General features: G+C 46.6%; 1 protein-coding gene across 1 annotated transcript in view; it reads left to right on the top strand.

Moving 5' to 3' along the window:
• adra1aa (adrenoceptor alpha 1Aa) overlaps positions 1-8,854 on the top strand; it is a 24,517-nt gene extending 15,663 nt beyond the window's left edge. Inside the window, 1 exon segment of the mRNA XM_048243853.1 lies at positions 8,056-8,854. Coding sequence (XP_048099810.1) covers positions 8,056-8,618 — 563 coding nt within the window. The 3' untranslated portion in view covers positions 8,619-8,854.
• The last annotated feature ends 1,146 nt before the right edge of the window (positions 8,855-10,000 follow it).

The following is a 10,000-nucleotide window of genomic DNA, read 5'->3' as shown; positions in this document are numbered from 1 at the left end:
CTTGCGGGCATGGGTGGAGGTTTTAATGTGTAAACCTTGTGGTATGGGTGGAGGTTTTAATGTGATGGTGTAAACCTTGTGGTATGGGTGGAGATTTTAATGGGATGTTGTAAACCTTGTGGTATGGGTGGAGGTTTTAATGTGTAAACCTTGTGGTATGGGTGGAGATTTTAATGTGATGGTGTAAACCTTGTGGTATGGGTGGAGGTTTTAATGTGATGGTGTAAACCTTGTGGTATGGGTGGAGGTTTTAATGTGATGGTGTAAACCTTGTGGTATGGGTGGAGATTTTAATGTGATGGTGTAATTTTAATGATTTAGGTGTTATAGCGGTGAAAATGTGCATGAAGATCATAGTCATATAGTCAATCTAAACGGTTTAATAACAATTTTTAAAGCCTCCCTCTCCTTCTGCCCCCTCTCTCCTCTCATCTCTTCTCCTCCCCTCTCCTTTCTTCTTCTCTTTTCTTCTCTTCTCCTCTTTCCCCCCTCCCTCTCCTCCCCTCTCTTCTCCTCTCCTCTCTTCTCCTCCCCCCCTCTCTCCTCCCCTCTCTTCTCATCTCCTCTCTTCTCCTCCCCTCTCTTCTCCTCTCTTCTCCTCTCATCCCCCCCTCTCTCCTCTCCTTTCCTATCTTCTTCTATTTTCTTCTCATCTCCTCTTTTCTCTTCTCCTCTCCACTTCTCCCTCTCCTTTCTTCTCCTCTCTATCTCCTTTCTGTCACCTGTCTATACTGTCACATTGCACTTTTCTGCTTTTTTGCACTTCTGGTTAGACACAAACTGCATTTTGTTGTCTCAGTACTTGTACTCTGTAGCCTGGCGAGCCAGACCCACATTAAAATGTAGGGTCTGGGCACTCACCGTTCGCAGTGCTCAGTCCGAGGGGCGGGATAATCAGTTGTCTTTCAAATTCCCTCTGCACTAATGGGACTTAATAGGATATTTGTTTTCAAGTAGCAGGGAATTCAAGCCAAACCGTTGCAACTCTGCCATCAATCATTATGTTAAGCCCACCAAACGACTCTATACACGATTTCATTGGCCTGATTAAGTTTAGATTTCTGGAGCTCACAAGCCAACGGAGAGTTGCTAGACTAGCCCTGCCGCTAGGGGCGCGTCTAGATTTCTAGGCTATGTACTCTGCACAATGACAATAAAGTTGAACTCCCTCCTCTCCCCTCCTCTCCTTCTCTTCCCCTGTCCTCCCTTCTCCTCCCCTTTCCTTCTCCTCTCCCCCGCCTCCCTCTTCTCCTCCCCTCTCCTTCTCTTCTCTTCTCCTCCCTTCTCCTCCCCTCTCCTCTCTCCTCCCCTCCAGCTGTGCCAGAGCCAGGTCAGGGTCATGATAACAGGGTCAAAGGGACCGAAGTGGCCCATGGCTGAGTTTGGATAGTTGTTGTTGTTGTTGATTTTCTTTGGTTGAGGGACAGAGGGAGTTAGCACATCAGCACGTCACAACACATCAGCACCAATCCACAATCTCCCCTCCTCAGGGACCTGTAATCATGGAGGTATTATATATAACTGGAGAGAGTGACTAAGTCTCGCCCCCATTCATTTCAATGGACCATGCTAGGCTAGCTACTTCAGCCAAAAAAGCATGAAATTGACCGCAGCCATCTTTATGAAAATGGCGTTTCATGGGTGTTTGTTTCCGGCACCAGCTAGAATTAGCCTATTAGGTTCCACGTTACAGACGGAGACAACGTAAGGTACAACGGTATGTCGTTGATGAAGATTCGACATTCCCTCAGAAGAAATTGGGAACGCGCTTCACCTCGTTATAAGCGCAAATTTATAACATTTTGGGAATGGTGATAGAAGTTTGCCCTGTTTCTGAAGTCCTAGGTTATTTAATGTGATGTTCATATGTGATAATAAACAATGCAAATCAATATTGAGTCACTTTAGGCTACACAAATAATGATCCCTAAATGCTATTTGGACAGGTTGTATGCAATAGCCTAGGCTCAAACGAAAATGACTATAATTAAAGCGATGGTTCGGAGTAATTTCACCCTAGGGTCCTTTGCACCATGAACCCGAGCCAAACACCCTCCCAGAACCTGTTTTCCCTTGGTTTTAACCCTGGTCGAGTAAGCTGTCAGAAACTAATGAGTTTCTGCAGTCAGAATGGAACCAACTTTTATCTAAATAAATGACCCACTAATAATGCCCTGAATGAATACGAAACTTCTACAGTATGTTCTGTACTCATAAAACAAGGCATTGAAAAGTTTGTAAATACACCAGGAGTTTATTTAAATAACACTTGCCTGATGGATGCTACTAACTGCTACTACTATACTGCTGCGTCAACGTTACTTCCGTGATTTGGGAAAAGCCTGTAAAAGTCCTGGCAGGAGCGATTACATCAAAGTTTTTTGGTATATCCAGTTTTAATATTTTTTTTTTTTCGAAGTGTTTACAACTTAGTGTTAACTAATAATTGTTGCAAACTGGTACTCTGAACAAAATATTAGTGCATTCCTGGATCTATATCCTTATGCATGCTTCATGTGTGTGTATGTATGTGTATGTGTGTGTTTGTTTGTTTGTGTGTATGTGTGTGTGTGTGTGTGTGTGTGTGTGTGTGTGTGTGTGTGTATGTGTGTGTGTGTGTGTTTGTGTGTGTGTGTATGTGTGTTTGTTTGTGTGTGTGTATGTGTGTGTGTGTGATCTTCCTCCTCCTCCTCATCATCCTCATCATGGCCATGGTCATCCTCGTCCATGTTATCTTTATGGGCCCAATCAGTCCAGGCGGCGACTCTCACGCTGAAATATGCTGATAACTTATTATGAGCGTTTCAAATGAGGACGCACGCAAGTTTTGTAGTGGAGATATGCCAACTACAAAGCTCTTCAGATGAAATATACTCATTGTATGTGTGTGTGCGTGTGTGTGTGTGTGTGTGTGTGTGCGTGTGTGTGTGTATGTGTGGTTGGGAGGTGATGCAGGTTGGCAGGCAACATACTCCTTGTGAACCTTCCCACCCCTCTCTGGAGTCAGCACCTCAGTGGTGAACCAGTACACGCACGCACAAACGCACGCACACACACACACACACGCATGCACACATCACACACGCACACACACACACACACACTGTAAAAAGCCCATTATGACTGCATGTCTTTGTAGTGGTGCATACAGATGGATCATTTGAAGGCCACCGTGGTTCTGAGGCAGTTAATTAGGCTAATGCAGCAGCCATTACGCACCGAACAGCCGATCACGCTGGAGAGGGGAGGAGAGGAGGAGAGACCAGCATCCCCTCTCCTTCTCCCCATCCCTCCTGTCCTCTCTCTTCTCCTCTCTCCCCTCTCTTTCTCTCCTCTCTTCTCCCTCTCTTTCTCCTTTCCTCTTCTCCCCTCTCCTCTTTCCTCTCCTTTCCTCCTCTCTTCTCCCTATCTTTCTCTCCTCTCCTCTTCTCCCTCTCTCTTTCTCTCCTCTCCTCTTTTCCCTCTCTCTTTCCTTTCTCCTCTCCTCCCCTTTCTCTCCCTCCTCTTCTCCTCTCATTTTCTCTCTCCTCTCTCTTTCTCTCCTCTCCTCCACTCTTCTCCCTCTCCCTTCTCCCTCTCTCTTTCTCTTCCTCTCTCTTTCTCCTCCATTCACTCTCTCTTTCTTTAATCCTCCTCTCTTCTCCCTCTCCCTTCTCCCTCTCTCTTTCTCTCCTCTTCTCCCTCTCTCTTTCTCTCCTCTTCCCCCTCTCTCTTTCTCTCCTCTCCTCCTCTCTTCTCCCTCTCCCTTCTCCCTCTCTCTTTCTCTCCTCTCCTCCCCCTCTCTCTTTCTCTCCTCTTCCCCTCTCTCTTTCTCTCCTCTCCTCCTCTCTTCTCCCTCTCTTTCCTCCTCCTCTCCTCCTCTGACTTCCCGGCTGCGTCTCCTCGGTGGCTGTGGCTGGATTTATGAGGGCGATTTGAATAAATCTATTAACCTTGATTAGAGAGGAGGCACACACACACACACTCAAGCACAGACACAGACACACACACACACTCACGACTCTGGGATATAAAAAGACCAACCAGCATCACGCCATGGCTCGTCACGCCCTGGTGTCACTGTGAGAAAAGGATCTGGGCAGTGGTCAGGAGGACGCCAGCACTCTCTCTCCTGTGTGTGTGTGTGTGTGTGTGTGTGTGTGTGTGTGTGTGTGTGTGAACGCACTCTCTCTTTCTCTCTGATGTGTGTGAACACCAGTGGTGGGGAAGTTACTTTTAAAAAGTAGTGTTGCTCGTTACTCGTTACTTCTCAAAAAAGTGACCCGTTACTTTACTTAGTTACCCTCTATGGAAAGCAACTTATTATGTTACTCGTTACTTTTACGTTACTTTTACGTTGCTCGACTTTAGGCAGAACCCAACATCTGTTCCTAAATGTGTAGGCCTACATAAAGTTCTACTATGGAGGACATAACAGGTATTTATTTTGTGCTCTTTATTATAAAAAATGCCACAAACAGAGCACTTGACAAGGAAACATTAGTCTATTATAGGCTTCAACACCAGCACTAAAGCCCTATGAAACAATATCAAATAGCATAGCCTCCATACATCTTAAGGGCATATACACAAAATACATGAGGGCTTATTTAATGGCCTTATACTCTTTCATTAAACAGGCGTTCCTCCGAAATTTGGTGCAAAGCGCGGATCGTATCAGTAGGCTGGCAGTTGAGTTATACTGTACGGCTGTGGACAAAATCAGGGCACAGTGTAGGCTACAACTAACGCTCACATTCCTCCCCTTAGTTTCAACGAGTTCGAAGTAATGTGAATAGCTCCATCCCTCAGAAGTTAGCGTTGGCTGCATCTCGCTTGCTATGATTGCTCTTCATGCCACCAGCCTCTGTCATGTACTGTGTGGAGCTATGATTGCACTTCATGCTACATTGCTACTCTGTCACATAGGCTGCCGTGTGGAGCTTGTGCCTATTGCGCAAGCGCGCAACTGAGAAAGCAGCGTCACTGACAAATCTGTCCCCGGGAAAAGTAACGTTGCGCAGATATGAAAAAGGAACTACGTTACGTTACCAAATTTTCAGTAGTAGCGCGTTACACTACTTTTTACTCGAAAAAGTAGTTACGTTACTGTGACTTGTTACTTTGTACCGCGTTGCACACAACACTGGTGAACACACTCTCTTTTTCTCTCTGATGTGTGTGAACACTCTCTCTCTCTGATGTGTGTGTGTGTGTGTGAACACACTCTCTCTTTCTCTCTGATGTGTGTGAACACTCTTTCTCCGGTGTGTGTCTCTCTCAGGTGTGTGTTGCCAGCCCCGCTCACAAGCTTACCTGAACCTGGGCAAGGGGAGAACACAAACAGAAATCAGGCCTAGCAGACCTAGAACAGACGCTAGAACAGTAGGCCTAGAACAGCAGCTAGAACAGCATCTAGAACAGCAGGCCTACAACAGAACAGAAATAAGAGAGCAGGCCTAGAACAGCAGGCCTAGAACAGCAGCTAGAACAGCAGGCCTGCAACAGAACAGAAATCAGAGAGCAGACCTAGAACAGCAGGCCTACAACAGAACAGAAATCAGAGCAGGCCTAGAACAGCAGCTAGAACAGCAGGCCTACAACAGAACAGAAATCAGAGAGCAGACCTAGAACAGCAGGCCTAGAACAGAACAGATCAGAGAGCAGGCCTAGAGGGCCGCCACACAGAGCCATGGTGTTGTGCTGTTGCCATGGGTGTTGTGCTGTTGCCATGGTGTTGTGCTGCATCTCTGACATATCAGCTGTTGCAGCTGCACTCCCGCTTCACTCGTTCCTGTTGCGATCCCCTGCTCCCACCCCACCCTCTACTGCCCCTGCTCTATTGCCCCTGCTCCCACCCCACCCTCTACTGCCCCCACCCTCTACTGCCCCTGCTCTATTGCCCCTGCTCTACTGCCCCTGCTCCCACCCCACCCTCTACTGCCCCAGCTGCCTACTGCTCCTCCAGGCTTCACTAATGAACCCATTGTCTCTGATAATTAGGCCATTAACCAGCTCTTGTAAGTGCCATTCATGCAGAATGCTATAAATTACAATTGTTATACAGGGACTCATTTTAGTTTTTTACAATTGTTTACACACATTTTCAAACTCTGTGTCTATTTTCAAAACTCCACACACAAAACCCACACTGCTCACACAAAAATGCAAAATGCCTCAAATCTGCAGCAAATGACACACACAACATTCAAAATGTCAAAACACATCTTTAAAACAGGCTTTGCCCCATTACAAACACTTTTGTCATAATATGACATTTTGGATACATCATGTACACACTGTTGCTCAAAACCTAAAGCTCTTCTGTCTTAGGGTTTCTATATGTATTTCCATACAAGAGTGAAAGTTATGGTATCAACAAAGAGAAGTTGGAAATACACGAGTAAAAATGCAAGCAATATTGGAAACCAAAAATAGTGATTTTTCCAAAATCATTTGCTGTTCAGAGAATACAGCATTTTACAGCAAGAAAAAAGCAAAGAAGAATACAGTGACCACCAGATGTACATGGAGTTTTGATTTTGATTTTGATTTGATTTGAACACTGATTTTGTTTTTTCCAAAGACAAGTGTGTGTGTGTGTTTGTGTGTGTGTGTGTGTGTGTGTGGGGGGGGGGGTCGTGTACAGTATGTATTCATAGGCCTATAGACCCTTTCAACTGCAGAAACAAACAATTCTACAGTAAGAGTTCCTTAGGGATTTCTGGAGGCACAGAAAATGTATTGAGCTAATGGTACTGTAACATAGGGACAAACAAAAATAAAGTAAAAAGTCAAATTTTACATGAAGTCAACTTTTTGTACATTACTGTAAGCTAAAGTCCGATTACTGTAATTTTCAAAGTATCTGCAATGGTTCTGAATATTTCAACCGGAAATCCTCTAGGAGCAGATTGAAAGGGTCCATACCTACAGTATATAGAGACTACAGCTATTCATAGCCATATACTAAGGCAATGATTGGATGGTGTTCAGTAAAGTAAAGAGTGTTTACACATGTGAGGAGAAAGAGTGAAGCACTGGTGATTTAGTGTGGCATTTTGATGGATTGTGTTTGAAGAACGAAATCAAGTTACTTCCTGTTAGATTTTTGTGTGTTTGGTAGAAAATTGTGTGTGGTGCTTTGCAAAATGTGTTTTAGTCAATTGAAAACTGAGTCAAACACTGAGAATTAGTGAATGGTTTTGCAGATTTGGTGTCGGGTTATGATGTTTGGAGGACATGTTTAGAAAATTGTGTGACAAGCAAAGATTTAGTGTGTAAGCAGTTGAAAAAAACTGTAATCTCTCTCTCTATCTCTCTCTCCCACTCGATGTGTGTGTGTGTGTGTGTGTGTGTGTGTGTGTGTGTTGTGTGTCTGTGTGTTTATGGACATGTGTTTGTGTGTGTGTGTGTGTGTGTGTGTGTGTGTGTGTGTGTGTGTGTGTATGTGTGTCTGTGTGTTTATGGACATGTGTTTGTGTGTGTGTGTGTGTGTGTGTGTGTGTGTGTGTCTGTCTGTATGTGTGTCTGTGTGTTTATGGACATGTGTGTGTCTGTGTGTTTATGGACATGTGTTTGTGTGTGTGTGTGTGTGTGTGTGTCTGTATGTGTTTATGGACATGTGTTTGTGTGTGTGTGTGTGTGTGTGTCTGTATGTGTGTCTGTGTGTTTATGGACATGTGTTTGTGTGTGTGTGTGTGTGTGTGCTTGTGTGTCTGTGTGTTTATGGACATGTGTTTGTGTGTGTGTGTGTGTGTCTGTCTGTATGTGTGTCTGTGTGTCTGTGTGTCTGTGTGTGTCTGTGTGTGTGTGTGTGTGTCTGTATGTGTGTCTGTGTGTTTATGGACATATGTGTGTGTGTGTGTGTGTGTGTGTGTCTGTGTGTGTGTCTGTGTGTTTATGGACATGTGTTTGTGTGTGTGTGTGTGTCTGTATGTGTGTCTGTGTGTGTGTGTGTGTGTGTGTGTGTGTGTGTGTGTGTGTGTATGTGTGTGTGTGTGTTTATGGACATGTGTGTGTGTGTGTGTGTGTGTGTGTGTGTGTGTGTGTGTGTGTGTGTGTGTGTGTGTGCAGGTTCCATCTTCCCAGCGTACCGGCCGTCGGACACGGTGTTTAAGATCACCTTCTGGCTGGGCTACTTCAACAGCTGCATCAACCCGCTGATCTACCCATGCTCCAGCCAGGAGTTTAAGAAGGCCTTCCTGAGCCTGCTGGGGGCGGCCTGCATGAAGCGCCACGCTGGCCGCCCGCTGCCCCACGCCCACGGCCATGCCTCGCCGCTCGGCCGCCCGCACCACTCCACGCTCTCCCTGGCCGCCGACGGCCGCACCACGCCCCGCCTCAGCGCCACCTCCTCGCTGGCGCTGTCCCGTACACCGTCGTCCCGCGACGGAGCCGATTGGTCAGCGGCGTGCGGAGAGGGAGGGGGAGGGCGGTCCGGCGGGGGCACCGTTGGGGTGCGGGCAGCGGGGCTCTGCAGTAAGAGTCTGCTCAGGACATGCTGCTGCTTGGGGACGCACACACACACACACACACACACACAACGGCCCGAGGCCACACACACACCTGCCAATAATGCCCTGCCTGTCATCAAGATCCACAAGCTCTCTCTGTGCGAAAATGGAGATTCTGTGTGAACACACACACACACACATACACAGACACACACACATTCAGTCAGTCAGCTGACATGAAAGACACACTCTGAGGAGTGAACTCATCCAGATTCCAGAACTTGACCAAGCCACTCTGCTGGATGACCACATCACAGGATGTCAGCTGCGCTGAACACAATGGAACTGACCTGGCAGGTGAACTCCAAAGAACTTTCAGCTTCTCCTCTCCCCTCCTCCTCTCTCCTCCTCCTCTCCTCTCTCTTCTCCTCCCCTCTCCTCTCCTTCCCCCCTCTTCTTTCCGCTCCTCTCCCTCTCCCCTTTCATCCTCTTCCTCTCCTCTTCCCTCTCTTTTCCTCTCCTCTCCCCTCCTCCTCTCTTTTCCTCTCACTCTTTCCTCTCCTCTTTTCTCCCTCTCTCCTCTCATCCTCCTCTCCACTCCTCTGTTCTCCTGCCACCTGACCACAGAGCTGCCCTTCCACCCTGCATGCAATTACATGTGCAGCTTCATGTGTCCAGGACTACTTGAATACACACGTCCTCATACACACACACACACACACATAGGCTCATGAGGTGTGTCTCCTAAAGGTGTGTGTTTCATGGTGTGTGTGTGTGTGTATCTTATGAACACTTCAATGAGGATCTGATGACAGATGCAGCTTTACCAAAAGAGACAATGTGTGAGAGAGACAGGAACATTTATGTGTGTTGGAAAAGGGAACCTTTGTGTGTCTGACAAGAATCTTTGTGTTTAAGAGAGACAGGAACCTTTGTGTTTGAGACAGGAACCTTTGTGTTTGAAACAGGAACCTTTGTGTATGAAAGATACAGGAACCTTTTTGTGTGAAAGACAGGAACCTTTGTGTATGAAAGAGACAGGAACCTTTGTTTGTGAGAGATGCTGGTGTTTGAGTGCAGTTGGGCGCTAAAGGTCACTTCCATTCCTCTTCATTGTGAACCAAGCGGGACCAACACTCCTTCCTTCCCCCTTCCTGCTGGGGGCAGACAGCTCCCTGGAACTCCCTAAACTCCACTTCACAAAACGCACAACTGGGACCTACGAGGCTGGGATGAAAGACAAGAACTATAGGGCCAGTATGTAAGACAGAAACTACGTGGCTGGGATGAAAGACAGGAACTACGGGGTTGCCATGAAGGACAGGAACTACGGGGTTGCCATGAAGGACAGGAACTACGGGGTTGCCATGAAGGACAGGAACTACAGTATGAGGGACGAGGAAAAGGATTTAAGGGGATCATGTGAGTCTGGTGGAAAACATCACATAAAAAACCCAAACAACCCCACCTCAGCACTTTTCACACGCTAGTTAACTCAGGACAAGGTCCAGCAAGAGTCCGTGCCGACTCTGTCTGTGATCCGGTGCGAGTCCGGGCCAACTCTA

This window comes from Alosa alosa, chromosome 5, assembly GCF_017589495.1.
Source record: "Alosa alosa isolate M-15738 ecotype Scorff River chromosome 5, AALO_Geno_1.1, whole genome shotgun sequence".
Classification (NCBI taxonomy): domain Eukaryota; kingdom Metazoa; phylum Chordata; class Actinopteri; order Clupeiformes; family Clupeidae; genus Alosa; species Alosa alosa.
This window is presented reverse-complemented; position numbering and strand designations above follow the sequence as displayed.